Raw genomic sequence first — 19,871 nt, forward strand, 5'->3', positions numbered from 1 at the left:
GAAGGGCCTGGAATTTTTCCTTCAGGTGTGATGCCTTTAGGCCATTTGTGCTTCACACACGATTGCAGGTAAGGGCTTGTTACACTGCCAGAAACATGCACTTAATGAAAAGTTATTCACTCTCCTATTATAGTCAATAAGAGAGCTCAGCAGTCACTCAGCTGTAACACACCCTACCTTTTCCTCAAAAGCTTTGCTCTGGAGTCAGAGCTGCCGTGAGGCTGAGGCAAGAGGTCCTTCTTTCCTTTGAGGAAGGCCCCAAATGGGTGCAAACACTCCAGGACCATTCTGGCCACTGTGGGCTCCTGCTAAAGCAGCCAGGAGATGTGCACTGAGCAGGAAGTGATGGGAGCAAAAGGAATGACCCCAAGGAGGAGAAGAGGGCACAGGAATAAAACCTCTTGACATAAGGGATGGTGGAGGCAAGGCACCAGATTTTGCCTTCTCTCTGACTGTGTACCAACATGATTTTGCTGTTAGGTCCTTGCTAGAGCTGCACAGCCACAGTGCCACAGTTCAAAGCAGCAGGGGAGGCTGCCCCGGCGCCTGGGGATGTTCCTGGGCAAAGGAAAGTCAGGTGTCCTATGGGTGCCATGTGTAGCACCTCTCACCCAGGGGTCTGGCAAGGAGCCCTACATCCCAGACATAGCCTGCAGGGGTCCCGTGTGTCCCTGTGGCCCAGTGGGACCATGGGCTGCTTCACACCAGGAAAGGTTAGTGGCACAAGCCCTTGTGCTTGGAGAAGCTTCTTACTGCTCTCAACAACTTTGCAGAAGTTGGCTATAAGTTGGCTGCTCAGGTAATACCCCAGTGGAATGTCTCTCTCAGGGTTCCCTGGGTGACTTTGTGTTTCTCTCTGTCTAGCTTTAACATCAGTTGGGGTGTGACTATTTCATTCTGATTGCATATCATTAGTTAAAATAGTCCCATACTGGCTCAGCTTTTCCTGAAGCCTCAGAGAGCCAGCAGGCTCTGTTCTCAGGAAGGTGCTGATCAATACCTATGGATAAGGGCTGGAGTTCTGCAGGATACTTGAATCAACATCAGATTTCATTTGGGTTCCTCAATTTAGATTTAACTTCAGGCAATTTGAGGATGTTAAGGTACCAAAGGACACATTCCCAGGTAGCTGCACTAAACACAAAGGCATAGGTTTCTTGCTGAATGTTGGCAGGGTCTTGTTGTGTATCCATAGGCAGCATCTTGAAGCACAGTACAAAATCAGGGCCTCAGAGTTAATGAGGAAAATTCCTTTCGCAAGGAGATAAATCCATATGGCTTTGCAGAAGGGAAGGATTTTGGAGGGGGATCACTGGGCTGAGCTGTATGCCTGAAGCATGCTGTATCCTCAGACCTCACTGAGCTGGCTTGGATGTGTGCTCTCCTCTCCCACCCCTGTCCTCATCACCTTGCAGGACCGTGCCCATATTTTGACTCCTGAACGCGTGGTCTCAGCGTGGCCGGGCGCTGATCCCAGCCTCTCCAGCAAGCAGAACGTGTTGTTCCGCCTGTCTGCTCGCAGCTTTCGCCTTTCTTCTGTCCTCCTGCTATTCTATCGCTACCATAAAATGCAGTTCTGACCTTTTTGTCCTCAGCAAGCTATTCATTTAAAATACAAATGATGTCCTCAAACAGCAGTCATTAATATGAGGCAGCAAATTCTTTTCTTTGTTCTTTATTGTTGATTTCCCCCCATTGGGAAACTGGGTGGCAGGAGAACTGCATAGCTGCAGAAGAAGCTTGCTAATTGCATACTTTCAAATACTACTTTGTAAGGGTTGGTTTGGTTAAAAAGGGGAAAAGAAACAAGGCAGGGGGTGATAAAAAAAATGTCAAGGTTATAAACTCCACAGAAGCTCTCTAGCCTGGAATTTTTATTAATTCTTTAAATGTAAATTGCAGGCCCATGGCTGCACATCCATGCCTCCTGCGGAGTGCCAGGTAGCGTGGTGCAATTTGCCCTGCAGACCTTCAGTGCAACAATCAACCCCAGGAACGGAGCTCTGCCCTCGGCTGCCCGGAGCAAGGCCGGCGAGGTGCCAGCCAGGAGCCATTCCCAGTGCGGACATTGCTCTCAGCTGGCGCCTGGCTGGCGGTGGGCAGGAGCCAGCCCCTGGCCCAAGTGGGGCATTGGTGGGGGCAGAAACATCTCTGCCTTTAGGGAGTTGAGGTTTGGAGTGCTGTCACACAGATTCACTAAGTTGAAAGAGACATTCAAGATCATAGAGTCCAACCCAGCCCTAACACCTCAACTAGACCATGGCACCAAATGCCACGTCCAGTCTTTTTTTAAACACATCTAGGGGTGGCGACTCTACCATCTCCCTGGGCACAACATTCATACTTTATCACCCTTTTTGTAAAAAACCTTTTCCTAATATCCAGCCTGTATTTCCCTTGGTGCAGCTTAAGACTGCGTCGTCTGGTTCTGTCAGCTGCTCCCTGGTGAAAGAGACCAAACCCCACCTGGCTGCAACCACCTTTCACGGAGTTGTAGAGAGTGATAAAGTCTCCTCTGAATCTCCTTTACTCCAGGCTAAACAACCTCAGCTCCCTCAGCCATTCCTCACAGGGCTTGTGTTCCAAGCCCCTCACTAGCCTTGTTGCCCTTCTCAAGTCAGCCTTGTGTCCGTGATTCTAAGGGAAGAGGTGAAAGAAGGTGCTCATTAAGGAGTGACACTTTTTATTAAACCAGGAGGTATAGCTGAAAAAAGGCATATCTTTGAGCACATAAACTAAGATTGCTTCTCAGAGATTCCCCAACATGCACCCCCATACCTGTTAATGAAAGTGCTTACTAAACATGAACTGCAAGATTTCAGTGGTTTGTAATGTGCCTGGATGATTTGTATTGGAGAACAAAACAAGCCTTACAGATATTCAGCTCTTTCAAGCTCTTGACTACTAGCTCCTGCTAAGTTATTTGAGGTGATTATTATTTTGAGTGGTTGTATTTTTTGGCCACTTCCAGGTTTTTTGCCATACTTGATGTCTTCATACAGATTATTCCTTGCCAACAACTAATGTTAGCTATTTCTCTTTATAAAAGCATATTTTTGGATGCTCTCTTCATAGAAGCTTACAGTGCCCATGCATAGTAGTCATGCGTAGTGCGGACATTTCTGCCTGAAGCAGCCATCTCAGTTCCATTTGGACATTATTGTCACTTCATTCCCTTTCTTGTCTCTGTTTCATGCAGTTTCTTGTTTGGAGAAGCTCCCTGTGCTCACCCTGAGCACCAGTACTGCTCTTGCACTCAAGAACCATGGCAGCCATCAGCCCCTGCACCCTACAAGGATGTTCCCCCAGCACAGCTGCTGCTCACGCAAGGGTTCTCCAAAGTGTGTGCTAAACTGGTCTGAATGTGGGAGAAAAGCAGCCCTAAGGCCCCTCTGTGCTGCTCCTGCATGAAGGATGTGACAGAAACCAGTGCCAGAAGGACCCTCCCAGGGCAGCAAGGGTTGGAGGGATGGCATGGCACAGGGATCTGGAATTCACTGTCACACCGAGTGAGCACAGCGGGCAGCGTAACAGCAGCTAAAGATACTGAAGGGCTCCAAGGCTGTGAATGCGAGGGAGGCAAAGTCAAGGAAAAAATTTATTAACTGTGTTATTTTGTGTCTGTTTGCTCAGAACAGTAGCTATCTCTGTTTGTTCAGTCTCTTGTCACATGATGTGATACAAAGTAAAAATGGATTTTATTGTGTACTATTTTCATTAAAAGAAAAAACAACCCCTTCTTAGTATATGCTACAACAGATCACTTTTATTATTTCTTTCTCTGCTTAATAAAGTTATCATGGATGCATAGCAGCATCAAGGAAAAACAAGAATGTGGAGGCACCAGCTCTCTCAAAAATAACTTGTGTTTCATTGATGAGAAAATGTCAGAATCATTGGCCAAGTCCCACAGCTCAAGTGGGTACGCAGCGGAAAGTACCGTAACTGCAGCCTTGAGCAGCAACAAAACCAATATCTAATTATAACACATGCAAATCTTGTGGTGGCTGGGAACTGATACCTGAAGGTTGTTTCTCAGTTTATAAAGGGCAAAAAAGTGAATCCCTTAACAGGAATCTCAATTTTTTTGAGTTTTGTGATGCTTAATATAATTGACCAGTTGGCCACTTCCTTAATGGTAACAGAAAGGATGAGTCAGTAATCTTTATGATTTATTATTAATCAGTGAGTGGCAGGGAGAAAATTGCATTTCTTAACATAACATGGAAGCAAAATCCTTGCTTCCCTATATGGGGGAAGCTTGGAGATTACCCATGTAGGTCTATTTTTCAGGATGCCTTCAGATAAGCTATTCCTCTGAACGAGCTGCGCTGGTAAGGCACTACAGGAAAAATAACAGTGCATGAATTGTAACATGAAGCAAGAAGTTATCACCGTTGTGGGTTCAAGTTTGAAGCTGGCATCCAGCTGGCAGAGACCGGATGACTATTAAATATGTCAACAGCCCCAGATTAATGCCAGGATAGCCTTGTGAACAGGAACTCCTGATGGTGTTTTTTTCTTGTACTGTTGCTATTTTAGTTCTTTTTGATTTCTCTCTATTTTGGATGTTACATAGAGGATAAAAAAAGACGCTGCTAGAGAAATCGGAGTCCTCAAAGGAAAAGAATGAGGATGCCAGCTGGTGACTCCTCCTTTGCCCCTGGCTAGTATAACTGCACTGTATTTGATTTTTTTCAAGTCACAGAGGGTTTAAGTAACAGGTATAGTATGGCCTCAGTGTATGTCATCATCTGCTGGGTATTCAAGGATTTCTAAGGATTTAAGCTTGCCTGTTGTTTGAATAGTGGATGAGCAGTGATTTCTGTTCTCTGGCATGTGTTGTGTTTCCCTGAGGGTGGAAAGGGAGACTGGAATTTAAAGTGATTCTCATTTACTTAGTATTTCCCTGTACAAAAGCAGGGAGTTTTCCAAAGCTCTCTGGAGTGCAGTCATTTGTGGAGAACAACCTGTGGCTGCTACCTGGGTTACGTCGGCATGTAACAATACCTGTCTGCCCCATGAATGTCAGACAAAGCTGTAATAAATCTTGAAGTTCAGGCAGTAAAATTAATAGGAATTGCAGAGAGCAGGACCTTGTGAGCTTCATAATAGTGCTATGGGTGGAAAAAAATTCTCATGGTTTCCTTCAGGCTTTAGGCAACCCACCTACTGATGCTCAGTTGCCATTATCCAATTATAAGAGTTTTTGCTCAGAAGAATTCAGTCGTTGCTGCTTTTAGTGTGGTAAATAGTCACCAGCGCGGAGCACAGGCGAGGGAGCAGACCCCGGTGCAGGCTGCGGCAGAAGTCGCACGGGTCGTGTCCTCCTCTTGCCGTCGGTGTGGCAGCTCTTGGCAGCGCCGCTTGTATTTTGTCATTTGCAATAGTGCTTTGTCATTTCAGAGGTGACCGGGGCGCAGCGGGGTCCCGGCCTCTTCCCTCTCCTGCCTTGTCCAGCTGATCGCTATCTGCAAGAGGTGGGGCGTCCTGTTTATGTCCCCGAGCAGGACCGGGAGCGCCGGCCCGTCCCGCGGCACCGCCGCTGTCCCGGTCGCGGAGCGCCGCCGCCGGGGCTGCTTGTCCGGGCCGCGGGGCATTGTATTTACTGCGCCTTTCGGGGTTTCTGCCGGTCACCCGCCGCGACCAGGGAAATATTTCTATTCCCCCTCTGCTGCATAACTTGGCTTCTGTTTTCTTGTTGTTGTTTTTTTCCTCCTGCCTTTGTAGATGTTGGCTGCAGCCAGGGCCAAGTCACGGGGCAGGATGTGCTGCTTCTGCGGAGGTACTGACATGGGAATAAATGACACAGTTTTCTGGAACTTCTCCGGGCACTGCAAGGTGAGAATCTGTACCACAGAGTTGTCAGCTTTGCTCTTGCTCACAGTCCTGCACCACTCCATCCTCTCCTGACCCCCTGGCCTGGGGGCTGCCAAGGGCAGCATCCCTCCCAAAATGTGTGTGGCAGAGACGTGGGTTGCTTACATTGCAGATTGGCTCTGGGCATGTACACACAGCTCCACATGAGCATTTGCAACCCTCTGAGGCAACTGGAGGCTGCATGTGTTGCCATGACCAGGTTCAGACTCCCTTGAATCGGCCTCCCTGTTCCAGCCGCAGCAGCAGGTCTGGGGGTCCTTTTGAGGACCTGCTCTGCTGTCAAGGAATGGCCTCTTCTTGTAGCTCTCTAGGGAAAGAGGTTGATCAGGTCCAGGCAGCAATGCCCAGCAAAGGGTAAATGCTGAAGCTTCCTTGTCTCCTGTGGCTGGGGTCCCTTGTCACTGTATGTGCCCACAGCTGCAGAGGTGACAGTGTCCCTGCTTGGACCTCTGTTCTGTTTAACTTCCCTTAAGCACTGGTTCAATCCCCTGCTTATATGCCAGGGGCATCTTGCTGATGCTCCTCAAGCTGCACAAGTACCTGTGCATCTTTCTGCCCCCTCACCTGCCCCTGTAGGGCAGTTGGGCAGCTGTAATGACCCCTCAGGGTACTCCTGAGGGTCTTTTCTGCAGCCCTGGGGGGAATGGGGCATCCTATCTCAACCACCATCTGCCACTGGTACCTCACATTAGGTGAGGTGAATCTCTCCTTTTTGTGTATATGAAATAATGTTTTCTGATCTCCTACAGGTGTTACTCAGGTAAAGCCCAAGTAGTGATTATGCCGCAGATTTGACCACACAGACTTCTTAAATGTTTGAGGTCCAGATGCAAGTGTGAGAAAAGTGTCCAGTAGTACTTGGAGATACTTGGAGAACTGCATATGGCATTGCAACAAAGCTTGGGCATGATGACATTTTTCTGGGCAACAGGACTTGGTTGGGCTTAAGTGTACCCATGAGTGCATCACACCAGTGATACACCACATGTTCATGCAACCCAGCATTATTTTTGCTCAAAGGACCCATAAGAATGATGGAGAAGTGAGGAGATGAGCTAGAAACAGAGAGTGGCTCTCCCAATGCCTGCTGCAGCACTTTGGCCTCTTGGCCATGCTAACATTTTCAATATGCCTACAAGTTTCCCATATATAGTGTATTTCCCAGGCTTTGAGCCTTTCTGAGGCATCACTGCCTTCCCTTGAAGCAATACAAGGCATTCATGAAGTTTCTGTGCTGAACTGTGGGAAAAGAGCAGCAAGAAACTATGACCCCTGGGTAAGAGCATGCTTTGGAAACACCATCATCAAAAAATCAACATATCAGCCCAGAAGGCCCAAAGACAGCTGATCCCCTCCAGCCTTATCAGAGAGAGAGCTCCTGTGGATGCTGAGGCATCAGCCACCGGACATTTTTGAGATGTTTATTCTATCCTGTGTTGATATTGAAGTCAATACGATAACTAAAAATAAAGATAAAAAAAATACACTGCAGCTATTTGTTCCTGAATTGTTATGTTTACCCATACCAGCCCAGACTTCCATTTAGGCAGGCCTGTAGTCCCAGATGTTCAGTCATTTTCAGTGACATGGTCATATCCCAGAAGATTTAGCCTGCTGGAGCAACTATATTAAACATTTCTGTAATTTTCCACTGTGACTGGAAGATTGCATTCCTCAGGGGCAAGCAATCACTGACTGGGTGGCCCTGTACACATGAAGGCAACACAATTCTCAGTCCTCTCCAGCCTCTCACCATGGCAGGAGGGCACAGCACTTCTGTAGCCCAGTGGGGCTTGGTCTGGGATAAGGAGGCTCCCATCAGTACCATTTCCTAGGGGAGGGCCCCATGCTGTTGGGGACCCTTGGCCAGCTGCTGCTGCAGGGATGGATGTGGCTGTGTCTGCAGGTGGCTTCTCTGCTGGCCCCCCTTGCACTCAGAGCCTGTAGGCATGGTTAGTGTCTGTTGATGTGATCCAAAGAGAAAAATGGTCTTTAACTGAATGAAAGCAGATGCTTCATCTATTCACCTCCTGCTTCCTGATGAGTGGGCTGGGCAGAGGTACTCATCACAAAGGCCCTGCACAGCTGGGGACACTCACTCTGCTTCCAGGTACTGGTGTAAGGCCACCTCTCAGGGAGGATGTGGGGTGGCTCTGAGTACATCCTCCTCCAAGAACCCAGCTTCAGGTTAGGGAAAACTAATGGACAGACCTGTGTGGCTTATTCTGCTTTCTTCCACAGATAGCAGTGGTGGCAGAGGACAGTGGACAAAGCCACAGTGGCTTAGTGCCTATTCCTGACAATACTATTGGCACAGGATTTGCCTCGGAGAACGCAAGGAGGCATTGGAAACTAGCTGGAGCCAGGTGTTCCCTTCTCTGTGCCAAAGCACCTGCTGAGAGCTCATGTGCCAAAGAGTGGAGTGCTCATGGCCACCAGAAGGAGTGAAAGAGGTGTCCTGTGAGTGCCTTGGAGGAGTACAGGTTTGGGTCAGATGCTGCTGTTCTGGAGGGGCTATGGATATTGCTGTGGATAGCCAGGGTCAGTGCTGTGGTGGCAGCTGGTTCCAACACAGCTGCCTTACCTCTTCCAGCCAAGCCCAGGTTACCAACACCACTCCCTCCTGCAGTGCTGACAGACAATCAGGAGCATGGGGGCTCTGGCAGGCAGCCCCAGCCCCCATCACTGATCCCTGGCCACTGCTTACATCTGGTCTCCAGCCTCAGAAAAAAGAAGACTCCACCATGCTTCCTTCAGCAGCAGGGAGGTATTTGTTCTTTAGGTGCAGGTGGGGCATAAGGATGACATGAGGATGCTCTAGGGAGAGCTGTGGCAATTGCCGTCTTTGGTTCCTGAAAATCCAGGAACCAAAGATGCTCATGTCTTGACAGGAGCAACACAATCCAAAAAGGGCAGCCTGGCCTCAGCTTTGCCTGCATCCCGGGGGCAGTTCTGGAAGAAAAGACCTTTCTGAGGGTGCTGTTCTGCCATTGATTTTTGTCACACAGAAGGACTGGTCAAGGCATTGCTACTCCCGGAATCATCATGCAACACATCTACTCTTCAGACATCCTCTTCTCATCACGTGACAGAGGGGAGTAAACAGATAAACCAGGCAGGCTGCTTCCATTTACTCACTGAGCTGCAAAGACGTAGTGTCCAAAGAAGCTTTTCTTGCTAAGGAGGGCCTGGCTGGCCATCTTGTGATCTCATATGAAAAGAAGGATAGAAAAGGTCTAGAGGGTAAGTCCTGTGAGGAGCGGCTGAGGGAGCTCGGATTGTTCAGCCTGGAGAGAAGGATGCTCAGGGGAGACCTTTTCTCTCTCTACAACCACCTGAAAGGAGACAAGACAAGACGACACAGTCTCAAGCTGTGCCAGGGGAAGTTCAGGTTGGACATCAGGAGAATTCCTTCACAGGAAGGATGTTAAACACTGTAATGGGCTGCCCATCCCTGGAGGCATTCAAGAAACATCTAGACATGGCACTTCGTGCCATGGTCTAGGTGATCAGGTAGTGATTGGTCAAAGCTTGGATTCAATGATATCAGATATCAGATGTCTTTTCCAGCCCAAACGATTCTGTGATTCTTCGATGTCCAGCTCACCCACTCCTGGTAATGGGACACTTCTTCCAGCCAAAATCCCCTGGCAGAAATTTCTCATGGGCAAATTTACCCCTCAGAAGTTAAACCCTTTCCTCCATAAAACCATCAGTGCCCAGCTCCAAGCCTAGGACAGGAGTCAGACAAGATGCCATAAGCAGCACTGCTGACAAAGCCATCCTGCTTTGCTGCAGTGCTTGAGCTGGCTGGGTCAGTGGGATCACACCCTCCAGCTTTCACAAGGTCACATCAATCACCTAGCCATTGCAAATGTATTTTTAGTTGCATTAAAATAAAATGAAGCTAAAAATGTGTCAAGCAGGTAAACACACAGTTTTTAATCAAAACAGAACTATTGGAGGCTCTTGGTCTCTGAGTGCCTCCCTAGGAGAGTCTGTCCCTGCACTCTCCTCCACCAGGGAGATGGGTGCTGCAGCAGTCACTGATTAACCACCCACCTGGGGAGCTGCTGCCCACACTGTGGATTATGTCTTGACCCCCTGGCCACTAATTTCTGATGCTTGACTTCACTCTGCAGTGTTTCTGTAGACCTTTTGCCACAGCACTTGTTTCCCACAGCCTTTTGTTTCCCCTTAGTAGTTCAAATGTAGGGAACAAATCTTATTTCTGCCATCCCTGACTTGCTTCTTATAAGTACTTGCTCTGCAGCTCAGTCTTCAAGGCTGTGTGGAGGCAAGGATCTGGCCAGCTTCAAAAATATTTAGGTACAATTTCCCTTCTTGTAAGAAGAGCTTATAAACTTCCCAAAACAAGAGGTGAAATGGAATTTTTGTGAGGCATCTATGCCACTTTGCTTTCTACCACGTGTTGCATTTTAGCCCCCAGCCAGAAAGGAAAATATTCCCCGTGGCAGTTTCTCTTCACCCATGCAATCTTTGCTTGTGCTCTTCCATGCAGACATGAAGACCCTGCTGCCATTGGCATAAACAGTAACAGGAGAAGAAGATGTTGAAATCATATTATATTTATTACATACATGAGATACAAAAACAAATTACCAAAATAGCATCTTTTTTATTTTTTTTGTGAGTCCACAGGACCTTGAAAGAAAAATACATACTTAAAGTGGATTGGTAGACTAGTGACTTTTCTGGTGTTGTATGTGTTCTTTCCCCTCACACTCATGAACAAAATACACTCTATGCAATGTGGTTTAAGGATGCTTTACAGAAAGGATATATTTTAGTGCTGAAGACTGCAGTAAACTGTGCTATATTTCATACTGGTGTTAATGAGGAAGTATAATGGCTGTATATATTGCAAACAATAACACAGAAGAAAACAAATAAAATGTTCAGTTTTAAATACTAACATAAAAATAAAATAAACTCCAGGCCCACCATGAATTGCTGGGTTGTGATATGTAAATGCAAGTCCTTTCTGTTCTCTGCATCCACTCCTTTTCCTGCAGTCGAAGTTTTTCTCCTCCAGCAATTACATTTTTATCTCAAAGTCTCTTCTCCCCACTCTGTTTGCAAAGTATTGCTGGAGTCCTGCCCACGGGGTCCAAGTGCTGGTCTGAAGTTGAGACTTCAGTGCAAATACTTTATCTTTCAGATTGCATCCTCAAATATTCTGAGTGGCCAGTGCCAGGCTGGCCATTCCCTTTATACTGTTTACACTGTCCAACTGCGGGGGGGTCCTCAGGAGTGCTTCTGTTTCAGGGAGTTTTTTCATGTGCCACCTTCAAATTCTTCTTTCCCCAACACAATTAGACTTCCTGCACTGTGAAGTGGCAGGTAGTAAAGTGCTTTATACAATGAAATATTTACACTAGGGCTAGGTTCATTTTTTAACACTTCAGGGACAAAAGCTCAGAGACACTGCACCCTCTGCAGCTGGCTCTTTTCTGCAGCCATGCAGTGGGTGGCCTCTGCCCTACATCATGCCTGTGCCAAGGCAGAGGGATTCAATTCACTCCAGCAGCTGTCTCCTCAGCAGCATGAGCAGAAAATCTAGCCCTTGAAACCTTCAGCAGGGCAAACAGGTTAAAAGCAAGTGGCACCCAATTCTTTTGATGAGTGCCATGTCCTAACCTGTAAGGGGGTGTTTCTAAAGAGTGGTTCTCATTGCCGCGCTGGTGGCAGCACCTACCCATTGCCTTCCCCACAGCATCCTCTGGGAGCCCCTGGAAGTCACTCAGGATCCACACTAGTGGCACTGGCAGTGGTTTGCTTCTCAGCAGTAGCTCTTCCAGGATGGCAATTTAGTCTTGGATGATCAGTGGCTTCATGGGAGTTGCTCCAACATTGCACTGGAGCGAGACAAGCATCCACCACTCTTCCTTTTGTTTCCCTCAACATAACAATGAGCAGGGCTCAGGGTGAGGCCCTGACAAGGAAGCTATAGGCAAGTGAAAGAACATTGGCCAGAAAGGGTTAAATTAGCGCCTACAATTCTGAATGCCTCACTACATGTTTTGGCACTATTTTCTTACATTCCAGTTTTCATGCTAGAGGTCTTCTCTTTGTGGAGGCTGTTGCATTCTGTGCATAAAGAAATGCCCTAGGCAGTTGCACACCTCTAGTTGCAGTTTCTTTTCAAAATCTCCAAGACCTTTCTTCCAAGAGTTGACTTCCACTGATGGACAAAACTTTTCATGTTGACAATGAGTCTGCCTGTTCGGACGTCCTCGTGTCCAGCCACAAGATACTCCAAGCCTGCAAACCAGCAAAGTGGTCAGGGACTGCACAGTACCATCCATGCTTAAGAGGCCTATTGAGCTGCAAATTCAGCCTGGATATCTAGTCCCATGCAAAAAAGCACTTACATAAAGTAATATTTATACATAGTGACTCTCACATGTATCTGTATATCTATAGCTCTATCTGTATCTATGGCAAAATGACCCCTGTGGCTACTTGTCAGAGAGATGCAGCACACAAATCGTGACTTTGTGAGCTTCTAAATAGAAATTAAAGCTGAACTCTGGGAGTAGGTTTTTACACCTCTTCTGGGAACTGCTATTACCTTCATTTGGCAGCCATCTGTCTCACTTCTCCTGGAATAAATATGGGCCTGGAAATCAGTTCAGTGAATTCAAGGAATGGAACAGTGCAGGACAGTCCAATGCTTGGTATCTTGCTTGGAGTGGCCACTGGCCCCTTGGAGGTAAATGCATGCCAGACCCCAATGAGAGGCAACACTAAATGTGCTGGCACAAGTGCCCTAGAAGAGCCTGAAGGAGTGGCTGCCACCCTGAATATAACTACTAATTTCTGCCTCTGCCAGATGTTTAAAGACATGACAGCAGAGTCTGACAAAGCCTCAACTGGTTGTCCAGAAATAGATAGAAAGGGCTGGAGTGTATCCCTATAGTGAGTGCCCTGCTGCAGGGTCTTTCCTCAGGCTTCTCTGCTTGACTTTCAGGAGACAACTCAAAAGAGTGCTTGGAACCAGATAACAACTGCTGAACAGGGGGATACAGCAAAGCCTTTGGCTTGAATTAGCTAAAGAAACACTGCCACAGATCCAAACAGCCTAAGTGGGCCACAAATGTGCCATAAATGGGGATAATAAGGAGGATAATCCTTTTCATGGCAGGAGGAGCTCCCTGCCAGGATGAGCATGCCACTGCAGCACATTTAGGGTACAGCCAGCATTAGACTCCTTCTCGCACCAGTCTGGTGCAAGAACATGCTGGTGCAAACCAGGCATGGGAGATGGGCCTTCCTCGGTGCTCTCAGCCATCCCACTCCATCCTGGCTGCAGCTTGTGTTGTCTTGGGTTTCCATTTTGCAGTCCAGAAAAAAGGGGGAGTACCTCCCAAGTTAAAGGTCAAGCAGTATAATTTGCTTTCTACTTTATCTGAGTTTTTGGGCACACACATCCTCTCTTCTGCCAAGTAAACACAGGATACGTATGTGGCAGCATTGCCCTTCAAAAGACATTAATTTTGGCCAAGTCGATCTTGCAGTTAAAAATATCACTTTTCAAGGGTTCCTAGATTTATTTTCCTTGAGAGAGAAATGTGGTGTGCACACTCAGAGAGCAAGCAAATACTGCTGTGGTTGCTGACTGTGTAGGGCTTTCTAGATTTTCAACCTGATGCTTCAGAACTGTAAAATTAAAATGAGTCTAATGACTGAGATGTCACAAGCCAGGACTTGAGGCTGTGCAGTTTGCCCTGGCAGGCTGCTCTCTGCCTCTCTGACTGTGCTCAGCAGAGCCATGGAAGGGATGGGATCCTCTTACCTTGCAAACAGGTGAGACCTTTAAATCTTTCAGCCCAGTGTCCCCCAGAAGCAGAATCTGCCTCTGCGTGTGTGTGAGGAGCACAAGGTGTGCAAGGGTGGTGAAAGTGTTCCCCTTGTGTGAACTTAAGCACGTTTTTCATCTGAAAATTGCCTGCAGAGATTTGATAAATGTTTTCAGGTTTTTTTTTTTCTGCCTTGTCAGAACCTTGAAGAGCCTACTCTCCTTTTGGTATCCCTTTACTTCTGTAAAATAGTATAAAAACACATCTGTCTTACTTTTACCTTCATCTTTGATCTCCTCTATGTTTTTGAAGATGTGATTTCCATTATAGCTGTATGTCAGAAAATTGTTTTATGTCAGCTTGACTTTTCATCCATCTGGTTTTGGTTTATTCACCTGTAGGCCATAAGCTCTTACTGCGATAGAGGGTTGAATATGCTAATATTTTATTGCAAGCCACTCAGAAATGAATGTGGTAGCTAAAGAAAATAATGAATTAAAAAAAATAATCTGGGATCTTTTTTTCCCTCTTTGACATTATTAAATCTTAAAGATTCACTCAAGGGATTTTCTCAAGTTTCCTATTAGCAACAAACATCACAACTTCTTTTCAACATGAAGGTTGAGACTAATTTATACTCATGGGACCAGCAGCTGTATTTCAAAACAATACCAAGCTTTGCAGTGAGAGCTGGCAAGGATGTAACAAGGGAGTAATACCTGATGTGTAACACACCTGGACTGTCACTAAGGACAGTTGCATCTCCCTCTTTCTGCTGTTGTCTAAGAGACCTCCACTGATTCAGTGATTAATGCTGTCTTTTCGTCTGTTGGGGAAAATCAGTGAAGCTCCTCTGAAGTTAGTCAAGTGGCAAATCTGGGTGTCAGGTGTGGGGCTGCCCTGCAGGCTCAGTTTTGGACAGCTTCCATTGCATTCCTTCAGGTTCATATTAAGGCAGCTGCATCTGGGCTTTCTTGCTTGAGTTTTCATTGCATATGGAAAAATACACCAGCTACAGCTATTTGATTAGTGATTTATGGTGTTCCAGCAATATCCAAAGTCTTACTGCACTTAAACAGTAGACCCTTCCTAATGCTGCTGATTCATCTGACCTTTGCACTTGACAAGACTTCCTAGCTACAGCTGTGCTATCACAGCAGCTTTCCTTCAAAACCAGACAGTCACTCCTGAGGACATGAAAGAAGGCTGCAAACACCTCATCAGTGAATAACCTTTGTGCATGACCCAGCCCCACAGACAGCCCTGTACCCCTTAGTTCCTAGTGCTGCTCATGAAAGGGATGTCCCAGCACCTACATCAATGCTTCCATTGCCAATTTCCCAGTGGTGCATACACCTCATGGAAAGAAAGCCCTTTAACTGAATTAGTTGGTAACTGATCATTTATCTTGGAGTTGTAAAGAGAGGTGGGTCAGATGGAGCTTAGTTTTGCTCTGTGGAAGAAATCCCTGAACCTGCATGTCCCTGTCCATATTGGAGACTGCATGCATTGTTTAGCCACCATTGCTTATACTCCATTTCAGTGAAAGAAGACAAGAAAAAACTGTGGAGCTCTCCCCTCACTACATAAGAAAATTTCTTCCAAATCTTGTAGATGTAAGTCTGTGTTACTTTCAAAGAGAAATCTCCCATTGAGTTTAGATTAGAACGTCAGTAGAGTATCACAACTCAAATTATATTTAAATGTGTTTTTATGCATTCAAATTAGCTTTAGCATTGAAAGATATATAATGCAATTGTGGTGTGATGTGCACCTCCCTCTGGGAACAGAGACTGGTAAAACAGAAAGCCTGTTACTATGCTATGTGAAGAAAACTGTGTGTCTCAAAGGCTATAGGATGAACCAAGTTTTCGCTACGAAATTTCAATTTGATGGAGATTGCTTGGAATCCAAGTGATGTAACAGACAATAATTTTTAATCAGCACTGGGCTGCAATCCCAGCTCATGGGTATGAGGGGATAGAGGGGCGTGAAATCTGTGTATATGTGGTGGGGATGTATTGTCCAGGGAGTCAAACTTACCAGGATTGAGGATGGGACAAGTGCAGCCTCTGTTAGTCCATGATTCAGGGTAGAGTGTCCTCTTGCCCCGGAGGATCTTTAGCTTTGTAGATTTCAAGACTTTCTTGATCTTCACACTGACTTCTGCATGGGAGCCTTTGTCATGAGCTGACAAGATCTTTGTCTTGATCACTGGGAACACAGGGATTCAAAACCAGGAATATACACACTATTTATAGGGCTCTTTTTTTCATTTCTTTTCTTTTTTTTTGGTCTTGTGCTGGTGTCTGGGTGAAGAAGTGAGGAGGACAATTGCTTTGTTACAGTAGAGTTAGCCCAGTGCTCTTTGCTGGGGAGCCCAGGATCAGAGCAGCAACTGAGAAGCATGTACATCTCCACAGCCATGGGCAGAAATACTGCCAGCTGTTTTGGCCATGGCCCCTGGAACTGCCATGAGAGTGTGAGGTCACATTTTCCCCCAGAGTTCAGCAAACCCTTTGTGTTCCTTATGTCTTTTGGAAATCAATTAGATTTAGGGATAGACCTGGGGACTTTGCTGGCCTCAGCCTCATCCCACCCTGGTGCCAATCCTGCTGCTTTGCAGAGCTGCCAAATCCAAATTCAGTGGAGGAGAACAAGACATTGGTGGGGACCGGGGCAAATCAGGGAGTATTTTGAGCTCACTCATACCCACATTTCCACCACTTGACATTCCACTGCTGAGGAACTGAGCCCCTGTTTGGTGCAGGCTCAGGGCTCAGTTCCTCCACCTGACCTATACTGGTAGGTATCCCTGTATGGTGGTGCTTTACTCAGCACTCATGTTGGGAAGCTCAGGGCAGCCTCTCACAGTGTGACCTTCTGGAGCTCATGATGAGTCCTGTAATTCATCTGTCTCTCTAGTTTAGCTGATACCTTCACATGTTGACTGATGAAAGCGGAAGAAGACTGAGTGCACTTAAAATACGATTTATAAACTTGGAAGTTTGTGATTTTTTTTTTTTTTCAGTTTCTTATCTTTTGCAAGATTAAACACAGCTACTATCATGACTGGGAAGCAAAACAGACAGAATCACATTTTTTCTTAATATCACTAATCCAGGGCTACATTTCAACAGCTGGCAACCCCTTGAACTCCACTTCATAGGCTGCTCTGCTCTCTGCAGAGGTATGGGCTCTGTGTATTTTCAACTTCAGTGTGAGATGAAACAGGTGCAAGAGACCCCTGCAAGAGATTCCTTGCGAAGGAAGGGAGTGCTGCATAGAGCATTCCTTGCTCTGCCATAGTATGAAGGAGGCAGTTCATTGGCACACACCAGGGAGGTCTTGGGAAACAAAGTGCCTCTTCTCATTCATTTAAATCCAAGACACATAGACAATATACATTATCCCATTGCAACAGCTGAACTTTTTTGACAGCTGGAGTTCCCTGTAGCTGCTGGAATTGTTTTATCCATGGAGTGGTGATCACAGTCCCTCTTTACACTCAGTATAATTCAGACACAGTCCTTTCAAGACTCTGATTAGGGCACCATGTCTACAGACACCATTTCAGTGACCCATTTTACATAACAGTGGTTTATAGTCTGTCTTGACCTAGACAACCTCCCAGGCACCTGTCCAGCTCTTGTCCTCCCATGATTTTTGTACAAGGGTGTTTTGATAGCAAGAGAGATGGGTGACAGAACAAGATGCTTCACACACCTTGACAGCCTTTAGGTTAAGTATCCCATGGGTTTGCCAGGATGGAGTGGTGCACACACAGCAACTCACATGCTTTATATACACTTTTGCACTACCTTGCAGTACATCCCTTTACAGCCCCCTTACCCACAACTCACCGTATGTGTACTTCATCCCACAGAAGACCTTGGGATTCCCTAAAACTTGCTCTTTACATTCACATTTACCTGAGGAAAAAGAAGGAAGCAAATGGCTGTGAATTGTGCTTAAAAGACAGAAGCATTTGCAGACAGGACCCAGGAACTGCCAGAGGTTTTTCAAGTGGTCCACAAGCCTCATGCAAAAAACAAGGAATTTGCAACTGTTTTCAGACTAAGACTGCATACAGACTCTTAGTCCAAGGGCAATTACTCCTTGTTTACAATTAGAAGAGAAGGAAAACAAAGGCCTTATTATTTTGCCTTGGGATGCAAATAACATGCGTATCTTTCCCTGTGGTATTTTCCACACCGTAATGTACCAGACAAAATTTTAAAAGGAAATGTTGCAGAGGTTAAGGCAGATTAATGACTTCCGTGATCTTAGAACAAAGAATAACATGATATACTTATTTACGTTTAAAATGAAGTCGCCTAGACAAATGATGGAGCTTTCCCCTCAATTAACTCAATTATTGTATCTTTGAGATGTTATCAAGCCTCTCTCTGAAAATGGAGGAAATGACGCTTGTCTGCTTGCATGCAGCAGCTGCAAGGGAGGAGAGCTTGATGCTGCTCCATTGGGCCAGTCTGCCTTGCACCAACCTTCATTAGGCACCCACCTCCCCCAGGTTGGGAAGACAGGAGGGAAATAACTTCTCCAGCTGCATGCCAGACCATCTCAAATCACATCATAAGCAGCAAGTGATGCCAAATTTGTTGTAGATATCAGGGAAATAAATTCTGAGTTAGAAATCCCCTAACTGCCAGTGAAGTGGCAAAAAACCCACCCTTTAAATAAAGTTGCTGGTTTGTCAGATTTGAGGGAAAATAAGGATACCTGTAAGACATGATGGTCAAGTAAAACATGAGGGCACTCAGCCTTGAAATTCAGAGCTGGGACTGCAAATTCTTGCCTTACAACTGCTAAATGCTGGGTACAGGCATTCAGCATGGAGCATCTGTCTAATGGGCTTGCACATCCTTGCATTGATGGGATGAGCCATAAGGTTCCTCTGGCTCTTGGAGGGCAAGGAGGTGGTTACAGGGACATTCCTCCACATGTTAGTGGGGGAATGTCCATTCCCCCTGCAACTGCCAGGGTGCTAACTACAAGTCAGTGCAAGATGAGGTCTGCAGTGGCTGCTGGCGGGAAGGATTGGGCAGGTGGAATACGTGTAAAGCCACAGTCCTACCAGAGTGCCGGAGTGCTGAGAAGCCCTGCTCATCCTCCCAGCCCCAGGTGGGCTCGCTCTCGTTGAGCACTGCCTGGAAAGGAGGTGCTTCATTGTGCCAGGAAACATCTGAGCTGTTAAGGGGAAAGGGAGATGATCAGCCTTCTTCCAGGAGCCAGTGGAAAGCAGGGCCACTACCAGCCCTTACTCCAGACAGAATGTGACTGCATGTCTTGATGATGGTAAATGCAAGAGGCATTTTGGAAGGTGAAGAGGTTGAGTGTTGTCCGATAGGATCACGGATCCATTTTGGGTTTAAAATACATTGTAGGGATTTATATACCACAAATATCTTCAGTCTGGTAAAAAAAAAGCTACATGACAGATTTGGAGAGTGGGATATTATTAAAATGTGCTGTTTTCTAAAAGTCAGAGCTCAACTCCAAGCCACAGTCAACATAAGCTGAGTTACAACAGCAAAATTAAGCCTTTGGTGTCACTCAGATGTTCCTGAGGCTCACATTTTGCTTGTGGAGAGGAAACTATTGTGAAGGTTATGGAAAACACCTGATACATTAACACAAGCACTGAGAGCAAAAATTTCAACATTGCTGGTGCCCTCCCATGCTGTACCGGGTACCCAAGGGAACTACAGCCTCAGCTCCCACTCTATGCCCACTTCTTGGCCACACCAAACCCATCCCAAACCCCAAGTATTTTACATAATGGATGCTTTTCAATCTGCTTGCCATGTGCAAACAGAGACTTCCCCAGAACTGAGATGCCAGAGGTGTAGTGAGACCCCCCAGCTCACCTGCTGCTGTGGCAGTCACCGGTGTGGGGGTCGCAGCTGCGGGCGCAGTCGCAGGGGCGGCAGCCGTAGGGCCCGAAGCCCCAGTAGCCGGGCAGGCAGTGGTCGCAGCGGGGCCCTGCCACGCCGGGCTTGCAGGGGCAGTCCCCAGTGCTGGGGTCACAGAAGGTGCGGGGGCCCAGGGGGAGCACGGCCGATCCCACGGGGTGGCAGGAGCAAGCTGCAGGGGAGGGACACCGTGAGGGACAGAGCATCTGTGAGTGCACAACTTCTGCACCAC

The 19,871-nt window shown here is 46.7% G+C and overlaps 1 protein-coding gene across 4 annotated transcripts in view; it reads right to left on the bottom strand.

Annotated features, from left to right (window-relative positions):
• Positions 1-10,453: 10,453 nt before the first annotated feature.
• NTN4 (netrin 4) overlaps positions 10,454-19,871 on the bottom strand; it is a 47,931-nt gene continuing 38,513 nt past the window's right edge. For all 4 annotated transcript variants that reach the window (XM_072923228.1, XM_030261629.4, XM_072923229.1 and 1 more), the window contains exons 6-10: positions 19,595-19,811; positions 18,802-18,914; positions 17,567-17,635; positions 15,747-15,917; positions 10,454-12,165 (exon numbers count right to left, since the gene is read on the bottom strand). In XM_072923228.1, coding sequence (XP_072779329.1) covers positions 12,029-12,165; positions 15,747-15,917; positions 17,567-17,635; positions 18,802-18,914; positions 19,595-19,811 — 707 coding nt within the window. In that variant the 3' untranslated portion in view covers positions 10,454-12,028. The remainder of the gene's footprint in view (positions 12,166-15,746; positions 15,918-17,566; positions 17,636-18,801; positions 18,915-19,594; positions 19,812-19,871) is intronic.

The sequence above is a fragment of the Taeniopygia guttata genome, chromosome 1A, assembly GCF_048771995.1.
Source record: "Taeniopygia guttata chromosome 1A, bTaeGut7.mat, whole genome shotgun sequence".
Lineage (NCBI taxonomy): Eukaryota > Metazoa > Chordata > Aves > Passeriformes > Estrildidae > Taeniopygia > Taeniopygia guttata.